General features: G+C 34.7%; 1 protein-coding gene across 2 annotated transcripts; it reads right to left on the bottom strand.

Annotated features, from left to right (window-relative positions):
- Positions 1–256: 256 nt before the first annotated feature.
- On the bottom strand, positions 257–26831 carry LOC112566710 (inositol polyphosphate 5-phosphatase OCRL-1-like). 2 transcript variants are annotated; one of them, XM_025243040.1, is made up of 26 exons: positions 26485–26831; positions 25141–25220; positions 23943–24043; positions 23557–23592; positions 22933–23037; positions 20950–21114; positions 17952–18084; positions 16748–16912; positions 16456–16557; positions 16014–16128; positions 14990–15106; positions 14598–14705; positions 14265–14335; positions 13648–13759; positions 13140–13249; positions 12703–12838; positions 11909–12019; positions 10737–10805; positions 10326–10422; positions 10102–10226; positions 9467–9577; positions 8819–8935; positions 8244–8328; positions 7376–7503; positions 6939–7050; positions 257–5304 (listed from the first exon to the last, which is right to left on the bottom strand). In XM_025243040.1, exons 1-26 carry the CDS (start codon positions 26539–26541, stop codon positions 5153–5155), a joined length of 2820 nt encoding a protein of 939 aa, XP_025098825.1. In that variant the 5' UTR covers positions 26542–26831; the 3' UTR covers positions 257–5152. The 2 variants fall into 2 exon arrangements, with proteins under 2 accessions (XP_025098825.1, XP_025098826.1); XM_025243041.1 differs by lacking the exon at positions 20950–21114.
- Between the last annotated feature and the right edge of the window lie 1134 nt (positions 26832–27965).

Raw genomic sequence — 27965 nt, 5'->3', positions numbered from 1 at the left:
ATGTACTGATCAGTTGCAGCTGAACTTACATATTTTGCCTCCATAATTATGACACTCCTTTACCCAGAGATCACGTGGTTGGACTTTTTTTTTTGGGGGGGGGGGAATAATCATCACCAATCGTGTAAATTCAAAATGTTACAGAGGTTGCCACCATAATGTTCTGTGCAATAACAATTTTACAAAACTGAATATTAAATCATGATCGATATGCATACAAACAAAACAATTCAGTGAACAGGTACACAGGCACACATAAATATGAAGTTTTTTATTCTGCACACGTCACACCCTGTGGTTAACCACACTAAAAGCCTCCATATAAAGTCCCAGTGTAAAGATGGGATGAGGGGTAGGCAACCTTTGACAATATTATGACTGAAGAAGTTTAGCTTGAAAGAAATGGTATTAAATGATATGTTGTACAAGTGGACTCTTCTAGTCTGCTGTGGTGCACTTCTTAATTTACACAAAGTTTAACAAAGCATGCACAGATAAAGAATACATTTTCTTCATGTACAGGATCAACTGAAGGACTCTTTGGTAAAAATTTCTTCATATAGTCTGCAGAATAAAAACCAAGGAATCAGATTATAAAAAAAAAAATCCAATAGACTTGCCATTAAACGGCAGACTCTATGGTTGGAAAGGTGTGGAGTCATGTGTTCAGTGATTCCAAAAAAAAAATGTTCTGACTGCAGTAACTGTATTAGTTTTGACTCAACAACTCCACCAGCTGCTTGGTTTCTATATGGTAAACACTGGCACCAGAACAGATTCTCACGACTGTGTGCAGATTGAAACAAAAACACTCCAAGGAAACACAAGACTAAGAAAGCAGCAAAACATTTTTTTTAAATTTATGAGGAATGAAACACATCAAAGAATGCACAGATGATCTCTATTATGGGCACTAAGTGGCATGTCTTGAACACAATCCATTCTGAATCCGCAAGTCCCATGGGCTTGTCATTTGGTGAGGATGGAAGACATAAAATGCCAAAAACCAGTTCTTTTTTGAAATCTCAATGCCGACAACCATAACCCACGAGCAGGTGCAAAGACCAACTAGAGAGACTACATCAAAAATCCTACAGATGGAAACAGTCCTAGAACAAGATAACTAAGTGCAATCTGAACTGTCACATGGGGAAGATGACCAAAACCAAGCAAAACAGAAATTCAGTTAAGTAGGGTATGGATTTTTCTATTGCACAGCTATAGTGATTTAGATGGACTTTAAATTGCCTTTACCATAACTATGAACTCTAAGCAGCTTATCATATCTTTGACAAAGGAAGCAGAAGAGTAGAAAGGGAGCCCAACCCACTCCTTGAGTAAGCAGAGATATATATAGTCACAGGTTGAGTGACCTTTGAACCTAAAACCTGCTCCCCGGAGCCAATAGTACTAACCGTCTGACTGTTGGACTAAGCTAGGCAAGACTGCACATTATTCTTAGACATATTTGTGGCTACATGAGTGGAAGTGTATATCATAATAATAATTTCATAGCTTTATATACAAAACTAAACTGAATAAAGCAGGGTTATGGACTGGACGGTATATTGTTCCTGAAAGTAGCTTTACTTAGGTTAGGTGGATCGTGGATGACATTTATCTAAATCTAGATTCAAAAAGTTTGTAACTAGACTGATTAAAGAGCAATGGCAGAATAGTTAAGCATTCCACTTGTGCACAGGTGGGTTTTCCTCTGCTAGCATTCAGGATTGCTAATATTGTTGGCCAGATGAATCTGCTAATTTTTCTTACTGTCAGACAGTAACAAGTATCCATATATTTTTTTTAACTGTTAAAGCAAACTAATGTGAGAGGAAGCACAAAGCCAATCTTGAAGACTTCACTTCGTCTTTGAAAAGCTGCACTGTCTTATATGCCACACAATTCTATTTTTTCAGTATGTATAGCATTCACATAAAGATTAATTCAACTAAGAAAGCATTATCCATTTGTACACCTTCACATGAAATTTGAGACTATATTTGGATTACATTGGTTAAACTGTGCTGCACCATATCAAAATGGTTGCATTTGTTTATTCAATATAAAAAAATCTGTTTTGGCTTATTGTTAATTTAAACAGAAAAATTTTAATAATACAGTTATCAATATTCCACAAGTTAGCTTTCCTTTATAGACTCACAGCTTCCAACATACCAACTCTATACAATGCTGAAGAAGTGCTCGAGAAGTTATGCATAGGGCAGTATAAACAAGGATTACAAAGTTGTTTGAAATAATTTCTTCGGTAATGTCAACGCTGAGGTGCAAAGTAAAATGTTTCATCACAGGTTCTGTAAGTACAAATATGACACAAAAAAAACCAAAAAACCCTATAAGCTGAAATATTAACAGCAGGGTGATCAGTCCAGCATTACACTGTTTGCAAGCAAGCTGATAACTAAATGCGACTGTGGCAAGAGTTCTCACAAATGGAGGAAAACAGCTGTAAAACCCACCGAGTGGAATGACGTAAAAACCTGACCAAACATGAAATAAAGTTTCAATGACATTGCACAGACACAGTCTGCAGTTAAGTTCTCATTGCTATACATTAATAAGCTTTATACATCGTCTTCGTTTTTAAAAAATGGCAGACCCAATACAAAAACATGCTCAAGCCAGCTATAATTGTGACTTTTATATAAACCACGTTATTAACACATTACCAAAGCTGCACAGAATAGCCACAGATGATGAGTTTTCACTCTCTGCCCAATCACTTGCAAAAAGCAGAAAACTCAAGCTTATCTTTACCCACATGTACGCAGCAAACTTCCAAAGAACATATAAATAAATCATATTTATAGGAAAACATTAATCACCTCCAGTCTTTTACAGGGAAAATTCAAATTATAATGTAAAGATGTGATTTTACTATCATCAGCAGATCATTTCCATCATGCTGGACAAACAGCAACAGATCTTAAAACCATGTTATCATGCACTACAAGATAACTCACTAAATGAGTGTACTGTTATGCAACTAAAAGAGTATGGAAGAATTGTAAATTTGTTTCTAACTCAAAACTTTGAAACATTTTTTGTACAATGCAAATGACATTTAAAAAAATCAAAATTTCAAGGCAATATATGCAGAATGATGAAATTGTAAGACGTGACAAGAAGAGCATTTGTGTTATTATCCAGGACTCTCAGGTGACAAACACAATCTCTGCCTGAAACAAGAAAGTAAATGTATTTATAGTGAGAAACAAATATGTTGGACACTGATGATGACTGTGTTATAATACCATCAAATATTAAGAAGACAGCCTATCTTTCTTCTCTAGCTCATCAACACCACTACCATAATTACCAAATTATACATGCATATTAAATATTCTACAGTGTTTGATGAAGAAACTAGTTTGTATGGCACATTTACATGAACTTATGTATGATACAATGATTGCTTTCTTTTTTACTCAGCCTTACACAAAAAATAAAAACCTAAATAACTAGATAATTTACCACATGACATATCTTAGTAATGCATCATATCTACCTCAGTGGACAGAATCACCATGATGCTAAAAAGGAGATCAGTACAAATAAAAGTAATGCCTTACATTTTCACAACCATAAGTGGCAAGAGGCTGAATATGAAGACAAAAACTGCTATATTATTACACTTTTCTGCTGAAATGTAAGCAAGAAGAGGTGTAATAACTTATTAGCATGTTATGACATTTGTCATACAACTGTCATTATGTATGTATATGTATGTGTGTGTGAGAGAGAGGGGTTAGTGAAAGATACAAAGATAGTTTGTTCATTGTAAACAGTTGACAGTTACTATTACTTACACAACACCTGAAAAACATCCTTTACAAAAGTTAATAAAAAATCTGCTTTGTAATTGACTGAGTCAGGCTTAGGAGAGGGGCTAAATTGTACATTTTATGTTTTTCTTTCAAATGCTTGGCAGCAAATTCTGTACATGAATTTCTCTCCAAAGGTTTACTTGATTAACAGTAGCCAGATATTACTATTTTGTTCTGATCTCAGAAATAAAGATTTATAGTAATTTACCGATAAGTATTCAGATATTTAAATTTTCTACAAAGTTTCAAAATAAACTTTTGTAAGTTTTACTTTTCTTTGATAATGCACATTATAAAACACAAAAAGACAATTTAAAATATTGACTTGTATCTGGTATCACAATGTTTCTTCTATGTTAAATTTTAAAATAAATTTTAAGCATGAGGAAGGAATTTTAAATAGGAAACAGTATTTCAAAAGATTAAAAACTTCATAACTAATGATGGTATAAAGGGAGAAATCTAGAATGATTTTTAAGTATATTACACAAAGCAACATCTTGTTTGTGACGTTTTACATTATAGTGTTTGGTTTAAATTAAACAATTCCTTCCTTTCAGTTAAAAACTACAGAATAATTCACAAGGCAATGTGCATAAAGGCTTTGAGAAACGAAACAAAATGATTGACAAAAATCCTTTGTGCAAACTCTATTATTCATCATTAAGCAATGAAGACTTTCTTTTCTTCATCCTAAGTAATCATAAAATGTTTGCTGTTGGAGTGGGTCAAATGATCAGTCAATGACATTCTGTACATTCTTTCATGGTGAAGACATTGAGGATAAATGCACCTGAGATGTGGCTAAATAATGGCCTCCATTGTTGCAAGCAAGCATGCTGAAGTCCTCACATAAGAAAAAAACCTGACAAACAAAATGAACAATGCAAAAATGAAATAAATAAAACCAGAAAATGATTTTAATTCAAATGATATATTATCTAGAAAAGCTATTAATGTGAATGTTTATAAGAGGATCAGTATCCAATGCCCAGTGTTTAAGTGGTGGACCTTAAGGTTTCTCTCTAGAAAGTCATATGACATGCTGCAGTGGATTCACAATACTCCTCACAGGCTTGTTTGAGCACCAAACTTTCAACAACTGGCACAGATTCGAGAGTGAAAGCAATACTCTTGATTGTCTGGCAAATGAAATTTGAGTTTAAAATGAATAAAAGGCTAGATTCCCACTTGGTCCATCCTAATGCACTGTATGAAGCTTGGCAAAGAATAACAGGCCATCACAAGAACCAGAAAATGTGCAGTCTTTCTCAGCAGCATGCAGTTGTGTCTGGCAGGACTGTTCATGCAAGAACATCATTTGTGAGAAAGTGGTAGATAAATGCTGCTCGTTTGGCCTCTTCTTCTTGTAGTCGGTGTCTATTTGATTTTGATGTTCCTCCACCACAGGATGCTGACTGTGGTGGCCGCAAAAGAACTGCCCCAAACACGGCAGCTGAAATGATAAGAAAAATATTAAATCAATGAAATCTAGCTAAAGCAAATCTTTTTTCCTTCTAAACTGAACTATGCTTTTCAGACAGGAAAGTGATTATGTTTCCGTCTCCATGTGCACGGACACTTGAACACATGCATGCGCAACAACAGAAGAGGATGAGAGATGCAGAAGAAAACCAGTACACAACATAGAATCACATAAAACATACAGAGATCACTTGAAAAAACGAGTTTGAATGTCTGAATGTATGCAGAGGACCCCAGCACTTATTAATAAAAGTACATGATGCTAAATGACAGATTATCACTATACAAAATACTTTGATAATATCAAAGAAACTGAACAAATTAATTATATATACACACTTTTCTTCTTATTACTAAAATGGCATCTTCCTTCTTTACTACCAATCCCCACAAGCATTCTTAACTTGGTTTCTAAATGTAAATTTGTCAATCTATTAATATTGGATTCCATCTCATACCACTCTTCTTTTGACTAACCAGGCTATTTGTGAAATGTGAAATTCACTCTGAAATGTTGTTACTTTTATTGAGCTTGGATGGGCAGATAATTTATTATAAGACTCAGCCTAGATAGTAATTAAGATGTTTACATTTCAAGATCGTAAATTTTGTCTGTTGTTCTTTTCCATACCACAGTAGTCGTGACTACCCCAACAACTCATTAATTACTAATACATTACTTTTGATTAACATATTCTGCAGTTCCTTCATTACTGCTCTCTCCGTTCATCATCTTCTGTATTTACTGCTTTAATGTGAGAGATGGTGGTCATCTCAAGGCCAACGCTCATTTTTTCTTTTTCTAAAGGGAAAGACCTCTTCTCCTCTCCTCCCCTTGCTACCCCACTCCTATCCACCCATAATTTCATAGCAAATTTCCTCCCATATGTCAACTTCCCAAGTCTTGTGTTCATCAGCTGTTGATCTTCCTTGGGGTGAGGAGGCACATCATCAAAACTTCAAAGCGTTTACAGACCCTGCTCATGACATCCCCCTTCCTTTTTTTTTTTGCTCGGGTAGAAAGAAAATAATTTGTGTGGAAAATATTCTTTCAAAGGTGGAGAATTACAAGCCCTAATAATCTGAATACAAAAGCAATGACAAAGTTTATTTCCCATTCATGAGGATAGTCAAAACAAAATAAAATGGGAACTAAGTATAAGGTAAAGGGGCATGGTTTAATCATTATCAACAGAGCTATTTATGACAAATAAACTTTGGTTTAAGGCAAAAGAAAAGTGTATTCATTAATTGCTGAGGAAATTCGAACAAAGTAAAAATTAGTAATAACTTTGACATCAAGTAAACAGAGAAATACAATTTTTTTCTGAAATAATGTCATCAACTGTTTTTGTAAGATCTTTGTTCCATAAAAATAATAAGATAAAATAAAATGATCTTTACATTATATTATACAACATATTTTATAAGACTTAAGTGATTTTTAATAATGACTGCATAATTATTTTGTTAGTCCTAAACATGTTCAATGGATTGCTTCAGACTAGTCTTAGGAAAAGATGAAAAATATATTTTTTTTTTATTTAAGTTGCTCAGAGAAAATCTTGAATTTTAAAAACTGAAATGTGTAAATGTGCTACTTACATATGAACTTGAAGTCTAGACCATTCTTGTCGGAGTACTTCAATACCTCTTTCAGAAATTCACAGATATATTGGAAGGTGTTCTTATGAAATTCAGGTATAATGCTTAGCACCTACACAGAGCAAACACTAGAGCAGTTAGTCGAGATATGCTGTATTTCAGAAGTGAAGTCAAATACCATACAAGTGCAACTGATAATTACTCTAGTTTTCTAGTTTATGTTTCAATATAAAGCTATGTTACATATTGTATTGTATTACTTTTTCTTAAACAAGTGTCAAACAATGAATGTTAGAATTCATAACACTTTGTCCATACTAAATAACAATTAAGACTTTCAAAACAGACAAATGTCTCCTCAATTTTTTCAAATACGTCATCAAGAAATGAATGAATGTTCATGCTTAAAAACACACTGTGACTAACAAGCCACTCACCTGCTTGCTAAGTAAAAGGTTGTTGGAAGCAGCCAGGCACTGGCTGTAATAGCTGAATGGAATGACTGGTTCAGCCAGGCACTCAAGAAATAGTAGGAGTGATTCCGCAATGGAGTGCACACTGCCAGCTGTAAGACTGTCAAGGAAAGGCATATCATCTTCACAAATGACCAGATAATCTACTTGTTTGTACAAGTAGCAATGAGCTCCATATCTGAATCTCCAACTGTTAAAAATGTACAGATCTGGTAATGTCAGGTCTGCAATGCACCTTAATGGTTTAAAAATATCTTTTATGCTCTCAAAAAGTACATGCTGTATACAAAAACAAATTATTAAAGACTAAAACATATCTAATTGAGGAATGACATTTGGAATCTTTTTTATTTACCCCCTACTGGCATTTAGGTCACCAGACTGTTATGAAAGCCATGCCCTAAGGAATTTAAAATGATAACCATGCCAAATAAAAACCTGCATAGATAAATCCTTCATAACTCTATTATCACTGAAAGATTAGATTTTGATCTGAACAGCTCCTATTATTTGCAGGTGATTTGGCATGACATCACATTTTTGCTGCCATTAAAAGATTTATGAAACGATTATGAAACTCTTCTACAATGTCCTCATTTTAATGTTGATAATGCAGTACTTTGCATCTTGGGAATTGTTCTTCTATAAACTAGAAATTGAAATTTTTAATCCTAAAAAACAAATTACTGATGATAGTCACCAGATTGCATATACATCTTCAAGTATTAGTTGTCATAAATGACACTATAAAATGTTTCAGACATTCTGCAATCTGTGAATTTTTCAGTTTGTGAAAATATAGAAGAAATGGAACTGAAGAGTGAAAGGATACGCAAAACATCTGGCACTCCAGTGTCTAGACAGTCTCGAATCTGCTGTAATTCTGTCTGAAGGCCAGGGATTTGGAATAAGTTTTCCTGCAAGAGAGGCAGAATAAACGTACATGATAAGTCAAGGATGGTATAGCAAATTTCCTAAACATAAATAATACATGTAAGCACCAAACACTTTGTCCTCTGAGAACAAAATAATGAAAACCCTAACCTCTCTGTGCTCACTGTTAAGCAACCAACTTTTTCAAAACAACACATAAACACAAAGGCTTCTCAGTGATCACTAACTAGATCACATGATCAGATTTTTAAGGCACTCTCACACTAAACCACATCATACAGTAACTGTGATTCTCAACCTGTGGTAAAAATTTTTAAAAAAAAGGAAATGAATGTTTTTTTTCTTTAAAGTCTTCACTGCAAACCATGAAAATACAATGCATTTCAGCTACACTTTGGTGAATTTCTCTTTTGCAGCTGAGTGAAAAAAAAAATGTGTTCTCAAAAGTAACTGAAACTTAAAACTTAAAGACCATGATGGTCAAAGTCCCATCCAACAGACAAGATTCCTCACCACTGCCTTGCCATGTACATTGATATGTTCAACGAGCCTCCATAACTCTTTTGGTATCATATACAGCCGACCCCCAGATTTTGACAAATCCACCTGAGAAAGACTGCCAGGTTGTTCCTGGAATAAATGAATAGCTATACATTTTGTTTTATGCACTAGCGTGTACACATATACAAATTTACAAAAACACACAGAGCTACAATATGTTTCAAGTAGACAAACAAGACACAGTTGAGTTCAAAAGGACGTACTTTCTCAGTGATAAGTCTCACAAATTTCTATCCTCTCTGTTTCCATCTTTTTTATTTTTATTTATACTTCAATGTTTCACACAAACCAATGTTTGCCTCTACTGTTACAACTTTAAAAACTATAGGTATATGCATAGGAGTGAGGGGGGGAGGGGAATTGGTATTTTACGCCGTGCCAGCAACTGAGGCTATATTACGGCAAGGCAGGCAGCCCTGTAAACAGATGCCACATGCAGAAAGAACAGTGTGCCCGAGACGAGAAATGAACTCTGGGCAGCCAACCTTCACTGTATTGGTGACAGGCGCTAACCGTTACGCCACCGGACCGCTATATGCATAGGAGACTGGGTGAATGCTGAATAATTTCTTGTAAAGCTAGAGACAGTGAATCACTCACAATTTCCACAAGCTGTGCTTCTGGAACCTCCCTGATTGGGTGGTGCATCTGAATCAGTGCCTCAATAGATGATCCAAAGCAGCTAGGCAGAAAATTGCCATTAATGGTAATCTGATGAGAGTTAAAGACACTTCTTTCATCCCTTTTATTTCTAGAAGCAGTCCCACTTTGTAAGATCACATGATAACACAAGTCCAAAACATTACCTTAATATTCAGGTGACCTGAAAAAGGTTGAGTCTTTACTGTGAAAAAGAGATAGGCTGTATTAATTCCAGCTGAAGAAAATGCAATATACAAAATAAGAAAAAAACATTATATATCAGTGATAAATCCTTTAACTCACTATGGACCTTTTATTTCTATCAATAATGCCCTTGTGGTCATTTCCCTTCAGGCAAAACTTGACTGGACACATCTTTTTAAATTTTCTACCACCTTTCTTTTGTATTCATTATGCAAATAAATTAAATTCCAAAAGAAGCTCTAAATGGTGAAAAGTAAATAATAAGAAAATGCATGCCACATTTTAAGATGGCTTACTCATTTCTTCTCAATCAAAACTTATTCTATATGTTTTTGCACAGGCCAGGAGGGTGCAACATCTTCCCTCCATTCTAGACAGACAAAGGATACAAAAAAGTCTTTCCCACCATGCAGATGCAGAACAAGAATGTCTTCCAACTTGTCCTGCCCACTATTCAAGGAACTCACAGTAGCTTTGTCTACATACACTTCTAGATGAATGTCACATGACAAACCTGTACAAAATTAACAAAGTTACTGATGAATCAAATACAATTAAAAAGAAAATATTGATACAGACGGGTAAAAAACCCAAAAGGTCTAACAAACCTTACCTGGTTCCACTACAGATTTGTAGGGTTTGGCTGATAACCATGGTTTACAGTATCCTACATCATCCAGCTTTTTAATAAACTCAAATTCCACATGAGCCTGAAAGGGAAAAAAAAATTAAACATTCACAGAAAGGTGTATGTTGATAAGCAGTGCATCTTCTTTAAGTTACTAGATGATAACAGTATTATTACTATTTATAATCCTACTATTATTCATCAATCAACTTCCTGTTGTACTGCAGACTTCTGTTACAAAGTAATACTTAAAGTTGAAATGGTAATGATTTCATTCTTCTATAGCTTTCTATAGAGTTCTGTTTCTAGCTTTTGTGTCACATGTCAGGTAGCCAATTTAAAACTTTTTCAATGACAAGTTTCAAAGAGAATAAGAGAGAGGAAAGTTACATTTACCTGGCCTACATTAGCTACAGTAATAATCTCTGTTTGAGGTTCGATGAACTTCACATCTTTAAAAAGACACTGCAAGAAAATATTTGAAATCATCAGAAATGATAAAAAAAACAAAATGCCATAAAAACAATTCTGACAGTCCATCATCATTATTAAAACAGACTCCACTCGGGTAACTGACAAAAGGAGGAGGGGGTGGAGTAACAGAAGACTATTCTGGGCCTAAGATGTCTCCTTAACTACTTGTAGCATTACGAACTTACTTAAGCTATGTTTCTGAACTGACTAGGAACTGCCTTTGACTTGGTTGATAATTACCCTTTTTCTTGCAGACTTTCATGATAAACAGAAAAACTAATTAATGATAATAAACAGTCAGGGAGACAACTTTTTGATGATTAAAGAGCTGGTGTAACCCCTTATCTCTTATGGTCATATCATCTGGTACAATCAAAGAAGAAACAAGTTCAAAAGTGTCACATTTTTAAAAGCTAAGATTAGGACAAATCTCAGAAAGTCCAAGGAAGTGGGCAGGACAAGAAGTGGCTCCACCTGCTGGACAGCCACTCTGGCTAAATATGGAGATGTTACTTGTTACAGTCACAAATGGAGAGCAGTATGGAGAGGAGACCTTTACAAAATACCTTCATAAGTCGCCTAATGCAGACAAAGTTTGATAACAATTAGCAAATATTACTGAGTTTTTTAAGCTTTTGAGACCAAAAGACTTGAGCTGCAAGGTGCATTCTAGAGTTCTGAACAAACATTTAGTGAGAGTTACAAGATGATAAGAATTGTGATCAGAGGGATTTTCCAGGTTTTGAAATGGGCACTACTGCTTCCTCTCTTCAAAAGAGAGGGAAACAGCTGGACACCCAAATAAAATTTAAAATGATTTGGAAGAGAAGGAGAAAGACCCGAGTAAGTTGAATCTGCAGTTAATAAAGAACGTTGTCTAGGCCAGATAAAATGACTGTCAACTTTCAAGGGGCCTGTATCTGGTAAAAACTGAAGAATAAATGCTCTTTCTAAATTAGTGTGAATTGTACTTGTTCGTGTTGTCTTCATAGGTTTTTCAAAATTGTGCACAGTTGCCAACATGCAACATGTATCAGAAACTACATGATAGAAAATACATTCTAGGAAACAGAAAACATCTAAGGCTCAAATACCTCAGTCTTGTCCAGTTTAATCTGTGGCAGATAGTCATTCTCAATGCGGTCTAACTGCTTCATGATGTCTTCATAGACCTTCTTGTATCGCTTCTGATCTATCACTTTGATCTGCATTGTCCACAGAATAATTGTATTAGTAATTTCTAAGCACAAAGTACAATAGAAAGCAAGCTTAGTTAACAGTTATAAATTTTACAAACATGATCATTAATCAAAGTAATGGAGGTCTGGAGTTCCTCTGTAAATATCTGTGTAGTCTCCAGCTTAACTTCTGACTGGAGACATCTGGAATTTACATTGGAGCTCTTACCATGTAAGACATAAGTAATAAACCTGATATAATAGTTCATCATGTCAGTGACATGGTTTTACATGCACAGAGACATGACATCAAATAATTAAAGAAGGTTCTTATCATCAAGGATGATCATGATAATAACAAATGTACACTGATGTGTATTATTTCTTGCAATTGATCAATAAAATACCTGATAAATGATAATATCTGAATACCTCCTTGGATTTTATGAATGATCAACCCTGTTAAATATGGCACAGACTCTGTTATCATTAAGCATATATAATATTAATGAGGAGGATTTATAAAGTGCCTTTCCAAAGATTTGCTCATAGCACTTTATATAAATCATACATAGACTAAATCATTAACAACCATGCAACCATATTTGCACATAAACATGCTCACATCTACAACGTACACTACTCATACACAAAGTAAATTACAGACACATGTTATGCACTACAGTAATATATGAATTTTCTGTCCATACCCCAACACAGAAAAGTGATGAAACAGGCTTATGGTCACTGATGCGAAGTTGAGGATGCGAGTCATAACGAAGTTGCTGGATCTCATCACCTCTCCAAAGAATGCGATCACACCATGCAGGAATGCGACTTTTCTCACTAGAGGAAGTACATTTTCACATATTCAAATATGACTTCAGAGTACAATCTTTATCTCACTAATTTGAATAAAATTCAAAACAGCAATTAAATGGTAATGACACAAAAGTGAAAGTTTTACTTTGCTCTAAGATAAAAGACTTTTTGAGAGAGTGTTGGGAGATGAATCTAGAAATATTTTGCTACGGTTTTCCAAACTGCTCTTCAGAAGATCTTAATATGTTGCAAGCAAACAGGTTTTATCACACCAACCTAAAAATATTCAGCAAACTTCATAGATATAAATAACTGGAATTTGTACCTGGTATCATACACATCTGTTCCAGTATCAAACTTGTAGGTAGGATCAAAGCCTATTGTTCCCTCTTTGAAATCCTTAAAAATATCAGACTGCCCTAACTGACCATGAAGCTGCAAAATAGAATCATATACACATACACATAGATACATATTTTGCACATACCACATAATGAAATGCACCACAACCACCCCACACACATAGATTCAGCACATTTTCAGTTTACATATTTAAATACTTGAAAAGATGAACAGATGATATTTGATTCAATTTGCATCTATTTTTGCATCAGTAAATATTCATATCAAGAACATGCTGGCATGAATATCCTATTTACATGCATGTCCAACTTTCTGTCTCAAACATGTTGGTTAACTGGAGTGAGTTTTGACTGTGTGCATTTTACAGATAGTTGTATGGTCAGTGCACATATTTATGGACCTATTACCATTTCCTGTAAGTGCTTAGTAATGTTGGTGGGAAGAAACTTGTACAGACAACATCTACCCACCTGATCACCCAGTAGCAATTTTTTGTACATCTGTTTCTGAATATACATCTTGACATCATCAAGTGGCATTCCTGCTATCCTGTAGTTCAGATCTCCAATCCAGAAAACCAAACTGAAACCACATGCAGATAAAGCAAGCAGATGAGTACCAGGCAAACCTGACAAGCCAGCTGTGTCCCTATCTCACCACAACAAGTTTCTTTTAAATGTCTCATCCAATGTGTAAGGACAACAAAGTAACATGACAAAGGGAATATACACCTTATTTATTTCCATTAATTTTTGTTAAATATAAATACTCAACCCTCTCCTTAAACATACCCACCCAAACCAGATGCCATCAGAGTAAAGCATGAAAAATGTTATCCAAAGGTTATCCATAATGATAATGTATGGATAATGCACAACAACAAAAACCTGTAATTCCTAGAATAGTGTGGTCAAAGAACAAATGCATGTTCTGTCAGCTCATCACTTTATTCTTTCTGTCTATTGAATGCATGTTCCATCAGTTCACAAGAAATTTTCATTAGCATTCCATTACACCATTAGCAATCCTGATCTGTGTTCTGAGAATATAGTAATTAACTTGCTGCCAACAAACTGAGAATACTTACTCGTGGTCAACCATGGTCAGTGGAGGAGAAAACTCTTTAAATTTTATTTTTGATGAAATGTCTCTGTAATCCTGCAAGAAAATTTCATGAATTACATTTTAAGTAGTCCATTCATCAATATAATGCTTAAAACACAACAAAGAAAACATCGCCTATGGAGCATGCTGTCACCAATATTTATTGTTATCTCAGCAATTCATAACTTACCATTAAAAATAAAATGAATACAAACATATCTTGCTCAGCAACAACAAAAATTATAGCGTTTCCTTAAAAGAAAAAGGCATGAAGTTTTTAATGATAGAATAAATATTAAAAGAAGAACAGCTTTACCTGATTGCGTCGCTCGAATTCATCCTGGTGAGCTGCCAAATGAGAGTTGATGAAGCACATGGAAGTGCTGTGAAGTGTGAAGCGAACAGAAACACCACCCTTGTTACCCTGGTATACAAATAAAATTCAAACAAACAAGTCATGCTGCCATCAACAACTCTGCAAAATTCCCTGTCAATGGTAATCTAAAAAACAACCAGTATTTTGTTGAAACAATCTGGCTTTTTTTTCTAAAGAACTACAAAGGGCTTCAGCACATCTGGCTACAACTAAACACAAGCTGCAAACAACACTGACATCAAGAAATCAAAAATAATGTTAACTCTAGTTTAATAAACCATGTCCGGCCAACCCTTTAAAAAAAATGAATAAGGGGAAACAATTGCACAAACCATGATTCCCATGATACCAGTTGCTACAGTGTCTGCATCAATGAAATTAACATATTTTGACAGCTTCTCCTGGATGTACACCATAAGCAGAATGCCCACTAGACGTACAGATTTCACCTGCAAGAACAAGAATAACCAACAAGAAATGCTAAAAGTGTGCACAAGAAAAATCAGTTCCACTGAGAAACATAAAACAAAGATTCTGACCCAGCGATGCTACTGCTTTATCTTTCACTTTGCTTGTAGTTCTCCAGATCCCATTCTTCGTGCATTCCAGTCTAAGTTGGAGATAATCTTTTAACTTGTCATATGGTCCCCTTGGGTTTTCTCATCTGCTCTCTTTTCAACTACCTGATAGGTCAATGGACTGCTGTTCCACTAACTTAAGCATTTACAACCGAATTTCAAAGAGATAGTAAGCCTACAGGATAAAGCTTAAATCTGCAAAATGCATTCTCTGTTTAAACAGCTACCATCTCCCACTATCTTAATTCCTTCATACATTCTTCCTTTCCTTATTTGAGAAATGCAGTCACATGGGAGAGGGATTGAAATCATGGTTCCTCAAAAATTATTATCTAAATTTCTCATACATCTATTCCAGAATTTGCAACGCCAGAAAAAAGGTTGTTGTAATATGTAGCATGCCTGCTATGACTGAAAAAGCATGACTGCTGAAAGAGCTTTTAAGAGGATGGACCACAGAAACAGAAAATAATTATGGTTAGTTCGGACATTAAAGTAAGGCTATAGTTCATATTGTATGGGTGGGAAAGAGGAAAGGTCATTTAGAATAAAATAAATGCAAATATCAGGGAGATATAGTAACATATATGCAACAAAACTGCATTTTAGATGCGAACAAGTTTCTGAAACTCTTGGTACAAGTTAAACTGCAACACCTACAAACACTATTCATGAGCATTTATGATTGTTTCTTTTTCAACACATTTTGATAGGGGAACCTTAGTTAAAGTCTAAAATAAAATGTACTGTCAATGGACACACAAACAATGAGTTGTACCTTTTTATATTTTGCCTTTGGGTGGAGGTACTCCTTCACAGACTTTTGCCATTCTGCCTCTTTTATCGAATCATTGAAAATGAAAGCCTCCCTGCTTAAGTCTAGCTCTTGAAACCTTGTATTGACAATTAATAAATAAAGAAATGGGGTAAATAACAAAGAAATATAAGACAGATCATCACAGCTATATGTTATTTAATATTTGAACATTGCACATGAATTACTGGCAAAAGAAAAAAAAAGAAAATTACTATACCTATTACCTTACAATATCTAAAGGGCAAAAAAGTTGATTAAAAGCTACCTTTATACAAATACCAATAATCTTCCAATTTAAGTTTGTCTGACACTTGCTGGAAATTTTCCAAAAGCAAAAATAATCACACAATAGTGATAACACATCAACATGACTGCCCAAAAGTTTACAAAATGTACTACCAACCCAATTACGTAAAGGTCAGGAGGCTCTTCATCCACAACCAACCACCTGTCAAGTGCTTCAGATGGTGACTGTCCATTAACATTCCATGTGCCACAAAAGACTCTACAGGCCAGAAAATAATCTACGTTCACATTTTGCCATACAGTTTTTAAGTTAGCTGCCTGCTTAGTATTCAAACAACAAACATGGCAATATATCTATATAGTATATTATAATTTATATAACATGGCAAGATTCATTTTAAAAAAATATTTATGCATCCAGTTTGTTGAGTGAACACACTGTCCCGCACCTCACTGTCTGCACGTTGGTGAATTCATTTTCACGCTCAGCAAGGATTTTACGGGCAAAAGCTTCGCGACTTGTGATAGGCTTGGCACCTATTGGTAGTTCCACACCTGGTCCCAACCCAAGCTGTTTCTGTAGTGAGTCAAGTGAGTCAGTGAAGTCGAATTCCCTGTTGAAAAGTCATTATTTCAATAATGGGTAGGTTATTTGGATAGCCATTAAGTCCAGAAATTTATAATAAATTATATTTAAAAAACAATGACACCCCTCTGCCATAAGCTAAAATGTTTAACTACACTGCTCTAGCAGCTTTCAACAACCTACATGTTTGTACAGGAAATCTGTAGTGGAAAAGCAAACTTCTAACACAAATGGATGAGGTTCAGAGTTAATTTTTTTTACTTGGAATGCATATATCTTGCATAAATACATAAATACTATTTTATTTCTCCCAAATGGATCACAGGCTCTTTCTCAATGAAATTGTTTTCAGTCACCTATACTAGGACACCAGATGTCTCATAAAGGTTCCATGCTCTTCCTCCCATTCTTTTGTCCACTCATGCAGTGTGACTGGGAAATTGACTGACTCCTCTTGCACTCATTCACTACCTGTTTTATACACTCTCATACAAACATTTGTTCATCCTGTCTCATATATTCTTGTACCAACACTTCTTATACACTCTCACACAAACATTCATTTCCTGTCTCATACACCTTCATTCAAACATTCATCGTCTGTTTCATACACTCTCATACCAGCATTTATTCACATCCTGTCTCATACCAACTCTCATTCACTTCTTATATCATTCAAACACCCATTCACTTCCTGTCTATACAAATACTCATTCACTATCTCATACATACTCTCACTGCTTTCCCACACTTACCGTCTTCCACACAGTTTCCTACAAATTCTCATAAATACACTTATGCATTAACACACATACACGCTAATATTACAAGCAAGTTCTAAAACCTCTTCCATCTGTGTAAAATAAATTCCAGATTATTTGTTCTTTATTCTCAGCATGCCCATCAACAACATTTGTTAATTAACATTTTGAATTACTGGTTATCATACTTGGGTTATATGATGCTATACTCAATCTATATTATACGCCCTAAGTAATCTTAATCTTCAAAAGTTCTAAACAACGTAAGGAGAAAACCAAATGAACTATCAAAGTAAAGGATCCTACTTGTTCATGGCATCAAGAGAGTCTCGGCTGCCAAAATAGCTGTTAGTATATGGTGCCACACCTTGCCCATTCAACAGCAGCTTATTGTCAAATTCAGAGGCAAACCATGTGCTTTGGGACCTACTAGACTGCCCTGGTAAACAATATTGTGAACAAAGGTAAAAATACATTTATAATGCATGCATTGAAGAAATATAAGTAAATTTTCCCTATATATAATGATGCATCATCAGCATTCTGATAATCAACCCCCAAAACGAAATAGTTTCCATGAATTTCAGTAAACACTTTCGAGATACAAAGAATTTGTATCACAGGTTACAGCTACTGACTTTAGCTGACCTGTGACTTTGGTCACTGCCCGTTGATACAATTAGCATTCACCTTTATGGATTAAAATTTCTGGGTTCAGAAAATCTCTTTAGACACCTGATACATTACTTATAATGAAAGCATTTGCTTGGCATTCAGTGTTTTATTCTCAAAAGAGTTGTTTTCTCCTCTCATTGAGGACACAACTGCATGGGGTTCTTTCCTGGCTGCACACATTGTTTTACATAAAAATCACTTTGTGCACTCCAGCATGCCAGGTTTTGTTCACATAACAAGCTTAGCCAAGATGTTAGAGGAACATGGGGCTAAAGATATAAAGATTTTTCATTGTATGCACTTCTATTATCATGGCGGCTGCTCTTCACCATTTTTGCATGCTATGTAATCACATGAAAAACTAGTCCGCAAGGAAGTGGGTAGGGGGAGAAAGAGCAGAGAAAGAGACTATGAAAAGCCTGCCCTTAAAAATCCATCTACAAAGTCCACAAAAGGATGCCAACAGCACATACATTCTCAAAACCAACCTCAGAGATGAGCTATAGTGCCTTTCAAATGAGTTTACAACATCAACAAAATGAAGAACTGGACAGTTCTGTGTCACAAACAGTGTTGTTTAAAGTGAACTGAGTTAAAGTAAAGCATCTTTCATGGTTGGTTGCCCCTACCCACTCTCTGCTGCAGTTGCATTTACATGCTAGTCTACACAGAGACATATCCATATGTGTTTTGGACACATGACATTCAATAGCACATAATAATAATAGATATTACATTAACAAGTAGGAGCAGTGCAGAGCAAAACTAGTGTATGTTGTCCTTGCATTAATTCTGCTGTTTGTATTGCTCCTTTTATGTGACAACACACTTTTCTATCAACCATTCCTACCACTTCTTGCATCAAATTTCTTTCCTGTTATCTTAATACCATTGAAGATCTGATAGCAAATGCAAATGAAAAGCACATAAGTTTTAGCAGTCAAGAATAGTAAAAATCTTTATTAAAATCCCTATTTATCAGTAGCACATTTCCTTTAGCAAAAGATCAAATGCGCTTGAGGAATATTGCTCCTTTATGCATGAAAGAAAATGTTTACATAAATCAACCAAATTATATCGTTAAAAGCAAAGGGAGGAGAAGCAAGAAAATCCACCAAACAACAGCAGCAACAAAGCAACCACCTAACAAAACCCAAGATTCTGGTCATTTGTTTTAAAAAAAAAGATTAACTCTTGCATTCAAATTTTTTCTTCATGTTGAACTCTGAAATCTAATCACATGATTTATGAGTCCTGCTCAGGTAAAAAACTGCTGTTTATAAGGCCAACACAGATTGTCTCATAGTTGATTATACTACACTTTAGAAAGCAAACGCTACTGGAAAAATTATTTTTTTAAAAATCGTGATAGGCAGCTGGGGTCATCGGAAAATCAGGATCAAGGGCAGGAAACAAATCCTCAGCAAACTCTTTGCTGACATGGGACTGCTATAACATTCTAAAGAAAAGGTTAACAGAAGAAATTGAAATAAATAATAAATACAAATATAGTAATATAAATTTGGTGTTTATCTCGAAAAGAAGTGGAGACAGCCTGATAAAAGAAGAGACTGAGGATGGCCTGATGGGTGCAGTATTTTAAAATAGAAACCATTAAGTGGATTTGTACGTGGATTGCTTTTGCCTGGTGAATAACATGTCAATAGGCTACAGATGATGTGCAGAAACAGTAAATCTAAACTATGTAGCACCAACTCTATTATTTATTTCCTCAACTAAGCAGGAAGTAAATTAGTTTGCAAAAAATCCACGTAATAGCAGAACTGACTGTATTTTGTCAGTATTGCATGGTACCAAAAACAAAATTTGAGAACGACCAATAATTCTGCAGTCTTTTCATTTGTTTCAGCACCATTCAAACTTAAAGCTATTTGGATTATGTGACTGGTATCAACCAAAATGCTATTAGTGGGGGGCAATAATATGTTTATCACTGTTAATCATTTGACATGCACATTTCAGTACACACTACACTAATCCTACTCAATGCCCACTCTCCTCATCCACTTACTCAATTTAATTGCCCTATTCTTCTGCACCAGAAAAAAATCTTTCTTTTAAGTAGAACATTTATATTGATCAATATAAGCACTTCAGTCCTAAAGATGCTATCAACATGTTCAAGGTTCCTAAACCCTTTAAAATTATACACCACATCTTGTGTTGCTATGACAATTATTCTGCCTTAACCTCATTTTTTTAACAAGTGTATGGCACTTGTAACCCCAACTTCCAAATGTAACCTTTTGCTGACAAACATTCTTGAATTATTTCATTCTGCTTAGTTGTAGTCATCAAATTCACACACCATGCAGCCAAGCAACAAAATGAAAAGAGAGACAATGATAACGCAAGTGCATCATTTCAGTGTGCTGCTTGTCCAGGTGCTTTTACATGCTCCTGATGACAACATGACATGTTTAACATTTCATCTAATTAATTTGGGTTAATGGTGAGATTTGGGTTAATGAAACAAGCCTATGACCTCAATTCAGCCTTCAAGATCCCATATTTAAAATAAAAAATAAAACCTTTAGATTTTAAACATTTTCCTTACAAAAGCTGAGTTGTTTTTTTTTTAAGAAAATCTTGTTGGTGGAACACAAACCTTCTTCGGTGAGTGTCACATGATTGTTTGGTCCCTCAAGGTTCATATATTTCATGGGATCAAAGACATCTTCTGCAAATGGGTTGCTGGAGCCGGCCTTGTTTCTATACTTAGTAAGCCAATCAAAGGAAGGAGTGGTGCCAAATGCAGCATTCTGGGTGTGCACTGCAGGAGGAAAGAGTGTTCATTTTAAATAATGAGCCAGAAAAATGTGGATATGCGTGAGGCACAGGTTACTTTGGTAAATCCTGCCACACTGGTGGTACTGCCAAAAAACTGTACAGGATGAAGGGATATTTTTGAAATGCAAAATGCAATCAAGAGTACACATTCCAGATTATAATTATGCTCACAGTTTACTAAAGAATGCACTTTATCTAACTCCAGCATGCAAAATGTATCCAGGATCAAATCATGACAGAATTTTGAGCTAAAATTTGCAATGGTTTCAATAACCTTAGTATGCAAAATCAACATTTTCTTTACCAACCAACCTATGGTTGGATTAGATGACCAAAATGACAACAAAAACAAAAAAAATAAAATTTGCCATAAGCCATTTCTTTGTAAATGATGGACATTTATCTGCAAGCAAACAAAATGCAGGCTCTTGGTGCATTAGATGAAACAAGCATATATACAAGCTTATACTGAAAGCACAATGCTGAAGACAACTAGCTACGTGAGCATGCAAGAGTTTATATTTACTGACCAGCATGCACATAAACATATATGCATAATGCATGTGTGCACACACGTATACGCATGCATGAAAACACACATATACACACACAAAAACACAAACTCACAGGAACCCATATTTGCAAACAATATCCAGCTTGATAACTTTAAGAATATAAGTCACACAAAAAAAATGAATGTGAATTAAAAGTTTAGAAATTCTGCTTACAACTAAAATAATTGTACTTCCAAGTGCTTTAATGAGAGGGGAAAAGAGGGAGTAAGGGGGAAGGAAATAAGGAAGCAACTGAAATTTACTGAAAAGACTTTAGTCACAACTGAAATTTACGGAACATACTTAGGTCAAAACAGACATTTACTAAACAACTGAAATTTAATGAACAGACTTGAGTCACAATTTGAGGGAGGGGCCAGGCATTTTTCTGGCACTAGTGCCTCCTATGAAGACCTCAGATGAACCAGCAACTAATAACAAAAATTCTTTCATCTTTGCGAACCACTTTCTGCACCAACTTCCCCAGCCTTTTGTAATAATATGCACAAAAAAGACACCCCTTTACTTGACATGCAAACTGGTTAAAATTGTAATAAACTTCAAAACACTGAGCATCCATCAACAAACTTTGCTGGAAATACAAGGACAAGCTGTAACCAAATGAAAACTGATGTTTCAATGTCAGTCAAAACTTCTACCTCTGAATAAAAAGCTGTTATTAATGCAAAACTGATAAGTAAAGCATACACACATATGATTAAGTGCATGCAAATTTGAGTGTGCATATGCTTCAATGAGTGTATGTGTATATAATGGTGATTGGAGAATGGAGAGCACATAATTTCAGAAAAGAAATAAAGCAAAATTTTTTTTATTGTATTTCTTGAGCAACAGAAACTCATAAAAATGATTGACACTTTTTCAATAGGTAACTACAACTGTTATAAAGGGGGAAAGAGGTGTTAAAAAATCCTTTAGATGAGTTTTAAATTTATAAAGTATAAAGACAGCAATAAAGAGTTCATTAGTAAGCATTCTGAAGAAGCATTTTATATTAAAAATTTTAATGCTTATTATGTTTATTGTTTATGTAATTAACCCTTATATAATTAATGCTATTAATTCATTATGCCATATTTTACTTATGCTTATTAAAGGAAACCAAGGGATGATGTCACTGTACTAATACTGGGGTAACAGGTAAAGAAACTCTAGTGGGTTCAATGCTGTGTTTTGTAATTGCCAATGGAAGGCTGGAAATAAAAAAAACCAAATAAAATACTTACAATCTTGTGCCCTTTTAATTTCTGCTAGAAAATTTTGAGTTGATTTTTGTTGTGGCATCTCTAGTAAAATATGTATTTCAGGAGATTTTAATCCCAACAGAAAACCTGGGGAAAAATATTTAAATACATGAATTACAAATGACAAATTTTATTTAAGGCTTACGGCATACTTTTCAATGCTGCACAATAATTACAAAGTTTAATGCAGCAGAAATGTGTGAAATTAAAGAAAAAGACAATCAAAAACAAACTTCTGTGCAAAGCAAACTCTGAGATATGAAAAGATGCTAACTTCTGCAAAAAAAAAAAAAAAAAAAAAAATTAACCCTGCATTATATGCACAATGTTTCATATAATACTGATGCAGGTATTCCTGGCCAGCAGCTCAACTAATCACATCAGTGAGGCTTCAGCAGATAATCAATGCAAGACTACATGTTGGGAAAATAGAAACTGTTTATGCATGAACTGTAACCTGTTAGACTAATGCTCTACACTTAACCAGCATTCCTTTACTTTCTCTGATATAAAACACGTAAGTACATGTGAAGGAATATTATTGTACATTAATATGTGTGGTGTAAGAGAGAGAGTGGAGGGTGAGAGAGATTCACTTTCACTCACTTGTGGCAATTCCTGACTGATCACTTCGAGGTGCTTCTACAATTTAAAAAAGAAGTTTTTAAAAAGGATTCAATGTTAGTTAATGCTTTTTCAGTACAAAGCATATAAATTTACTTGCATTTAAATTATCAGTCACATAAAAGGCAAACATAATCTTCAGTATCCAAGAATATATTTATATATACTAGTACTCAAATGCATTTAATCAGTTTTTTTCACCCTTTAGCAGTATACATTTTATCATAAATGCAAAATGGTGTTATTCTGGTGAAAATGATGTTTTCAAGGTAATATAGTTTGTTGCAATAACCTATATGTCACATTCTTTTTCAGTCTAAAATATCCCTGATGAAAAATAATCATGTTGAATAAGGTTTCAAACAGACCAGCATGGCATCGCAGTGTAGCATCCACTGACAGTACTGTTTCAAGCTTTAAGTCTTCACTATTTAAGCAGGGAATTCGACTTGCAGTATAGACTAAAATTCTGCACATGAAATAAATAAATTCCAAATAAAATACAAACAAAGTTTACTTTTTACATGAACTAATCAAACACCAGCATATCCGACATTATTTTCACTGCTGGTGCCTGACTTCAATCCCATTTGAAAAATTTGTCATGAAAATTAATCATAAAACATAAATTATTACAAGATATTTAACACAGAGCTATAGAATATATAACAAAAAATTAAAAGATCTGAAGTTAAAAGAATCAAATCCGATACTTTGAAGCCTGACACAAAACATACGAACAATAAAAATGAGACATCTAATGACAATTCTCACAAAGAAATCAATAATGGAATATTATAATATGTAGGAATTATATTGTTCATATCTAAGAGATTTTTAAATATTTGATCAATGCTGTTTGCAAATTATTAATGTTACTTGGGATATCTGGCAAATAAGAACAGTAAGAATCAAGTGGAAAACAGTATAACGCACCTAATTAATTTCCAAAAGAATCATCAAGTATGAGATAGCTGTCACTATAAAAGATCTTCAGATGAAGTGAGTCTTAAGGGAATGTATAATTCTAGTTCAAGTCTTCAGTTGCTTCAAAAAAGTCATACCCTCACATTGATAGATAATATCTACAGATCAAGTATGTTTTAGATTGCAAAATCATAATTTTTATGTATGTTGCTTTCTTTTTCTTCTTCTTGTTCCTAGTCGCCCCCAGTGGAGCATAGGGCCGCAACTACACCCCTCCATCAGCCCTAGGCATCCCTTTCCAGTTGGGATTATGTCATGTCAGCTGCCTCCGCCTCTCTTTGGACTGATCTCCTCAATGTCTGTCTGGGTCTCCCAACCCTGTGCCTCCCCTATGGGTTGCCTGGCGAAGGTCCCCTGATCGGCCGTGTTGCTGTTAAAGGTTGTTCTTCTCATGATCTCACTGGGTGGAACATTTTGATGTTGCTTTTAATACCCACTAATTTTCTAACATCTGGATTAATGCCTTCCATGGAATTTGTGTAAGTCAGATCTCACTAGAATATAGACTAGTGCAGATTTCTTACAGATTGTCAGAGATAAACAGATTGTCAGAGATAAACTAAATCAAAATGTACTTACGCATGTTCATCATTTTTCTCTATAATGGCAACAATTCGCAAATGCCGTTTGTCGTCAATAATTTTTGCCGTTTCGATACTCTGGAAACAAAAAAATACATTAATCTAAAGTAAAAACATTCCCACCATAACTACATGAAGTTCATGATGCACTACATAACTGCATGAAAAATGATGAGGAAAATCAGCAGGCTTAAGACGACCCCCATAGAGGTGAAAATAATGAGAGATGACCATTAACAGAAACTCTTTGCTGCCTGTTTGTTAAAAATCCAGAATTCAGAGTTAGTGAGATAGATGGAAGTCTGAAACTAGACTCTTTACTAACATGAGGTTAAACTGTGTTAAAAGTAGAAGAGAAATCAGAAAATTAAGCCCCACAGAAGCTCTAGGTTTCTCCAGCTGATTAGACACAGTGTTTAGCATCATCTACACTTCTAGTTCTATATGCAAACTGCAGCAGGTCAAGATAATTATCAACAACAGTCATAACCACCCTCCTAGCAATTTTTTAAAGCCTTTTCATACTAAGTGACATAATAGTAACTGGTCTGAAGTTGTTGGGTTGAATGGAGCTAGTGATTTTTCGGGCAGGAACAATGTGTGAAAGTTTCCAAATAGGATGAAAAAGGCCAGAATCTACAGACAGTTGAAACAGATGTTGTAAAACCCGTTGTTGTTCACCACAGTCGTAGGTGATTACCAACTTATGCTCAGGAAGAAAAGATTGTTTTAGTGTAGTATCAATGTGAGAGAAATCATGCTTCTTGGTGGGCATAAAAAGAATTGAGTATGCTGGGAAGACCACAATCTTCAATGCCCACAGGTTTTTCTTTCTTTCTTTTTAAAGGAGTGTTTACCAGGTGAGTAACAGATGACACAGTCTTAATACCATGCCTGAGATTACCAGTACTGAACTATTGAACTGAAACTCAACTTTGTCCCATACTTTTTCTTTGCCTCCCTAATGGGATCACATAGGTCCTATGTTAACTTGTCCATTTACACCTTTTTGGAGGAACAAATAGGTAAGGTGAAAACGTTAATAATACTGCGAAAATCTGCAATCAATGTTGCTAATTGAGCAACTTGTTGAGTCTATACAGTCACTTATGCTTTCACTATACTTCGTGTTTAAAAATGAATTAAATCTCTCCGGCTGCTTTTGTGCTGTTGCTCCTGCTCAATGACTAAAAAGGCAAAATTATGGAACGGACGGTGTACTTTTGTTGTTATGTTCTAGATAAAGTTATGCAGGCTGAAAATAGTTTTATTTATTATTTGTAAACATATTTAATATTTTAAAGAACATAATTAAAAATCAAAATTTGTTGCAGCGACTTACGTGCGTGCATCGTTCTCCCGAAGCAAGTTTTCTCTGGACTAGCTGTCTAAGATCCATGCCGAAACGAGACAGCTAATATAAAAATCTTTACATATGTACTAAGGTAGACTGATCGATATCGATATGCACAATGCAGCTTTTCGTGTAGCCAACGGATCGAAGTTGCAGAAAATAGTGTTAAACTTCCGACACTCTCTTACGTAGTAGACTAAGCATTTTAATGTTTTCGTGCATCTGTAAACACTATATTTTCACGGACACTAAAACTGATGTATTTCATCGTTGTACTAGCAATCTCCACTAACAGCACAGCAACACAAGTCTTCTGCTTCTCTCTTGCGGAAGTATTTTCTGTCTACATGCAGAGCTTGTAATCGTATATTCGTAAAAAAAAAAAAAAAAAAAATCCTCAGTTAGTGAGCTTTTCCAAGAGAAAAAGTAGGATTCTTTGGTCAATAAATTTTTATAAAAAATTTTCAAATTATTCGATAACTTTCGTAATTCATGAAAACAACTGTTCGGTTATGCATACACTGCACCATGACAACGAAACGAAAAGAATTGTGAGACATCCGATCAGATGAGATTAGCAAGCTCTTGACATTTCCTAATACTGTGTGAGTTACCTGAGCTTTTTCTGCCTGTTAATTATTTATTTTTCTGTAGTTTTATTCCAACGCATGCCTGTTGAGCTCTTTCTGTGACCAGTTTAGATATATATATATTAATTCCTCGAGTGTACGCCAGTTTTAATCGTTAGCAAGTTATTGTACAGATTCTAGGCTGTTCGTGTCTAGCTGTTATAGTTAAAAAAGGAAAATCTTTTATTGACTTTAGTATTTAAGCATTTTTTTTAATGAATTTGATTGCATGGGCATTAAGCAATGCGCATACACTCAGTACACTAAAATTGTAATGGCAATCCCTATATAGTCCCAGAAAAGGAAAAAATATGGTGTCTTCTATATAACCATCAACACAAGCTCATTATTATACATTATGTTATATATAGGTACATTTTAATTTAAACAGATACAGTAATATTTTATACATTGTGAATCCTATAAAGAGAGGTTTTATTTAAGCATCTGCAAGCCTGTAATACTATATATATATTGGGGGTATACTGCCGTGCAATGATGATAATTTATTTGCATAGCTGTCTAACTACCATTTATGTAACGCTGACAGTATAGTTACTAGAAGTATCTCCGGATCAGAATTATGCAGAATATATATGACTAAGATCTCCTGAAACTTCAAACAAAATTAAAAAATTGCTGATGTGGGCTCGATCAGCCAGCTCCATATATATTTCAAAATGACATTAAAGACTTAGGTTTGATTATGTAAGGTTTAATACATTCAAGGCTAGAGAACTGCATTTAACACTTGTCTTTGCTACTAGAGTGCAATAAGTGAAGATCATTTAATTGATGAACCTGTAATATATTGCTCGACCCCCTGCATGGCCATTATAT

This window comes from Pomacea canaliculata, linkage group LG6 (genome assembly GCF_003073045.1).
Source record: "Pomacea canaliculata isolate SZHN2017 linkage group LG6, ASM307304v1, whole genome shotgun sequence".
In the NCBI taxonomy this organism is placed as follows: Eukaryota; Metazoa; Mollusca; class Gastropoda; order Architaenioglossa; family Ampullariidae; genus Pomacea; species Pomacea canaliculata.
The sequence above is the reverse complement of the archived record's forward strand: the minus strand, read 5'-3'. Positions and strand labels throughout refer to the sequence as shown.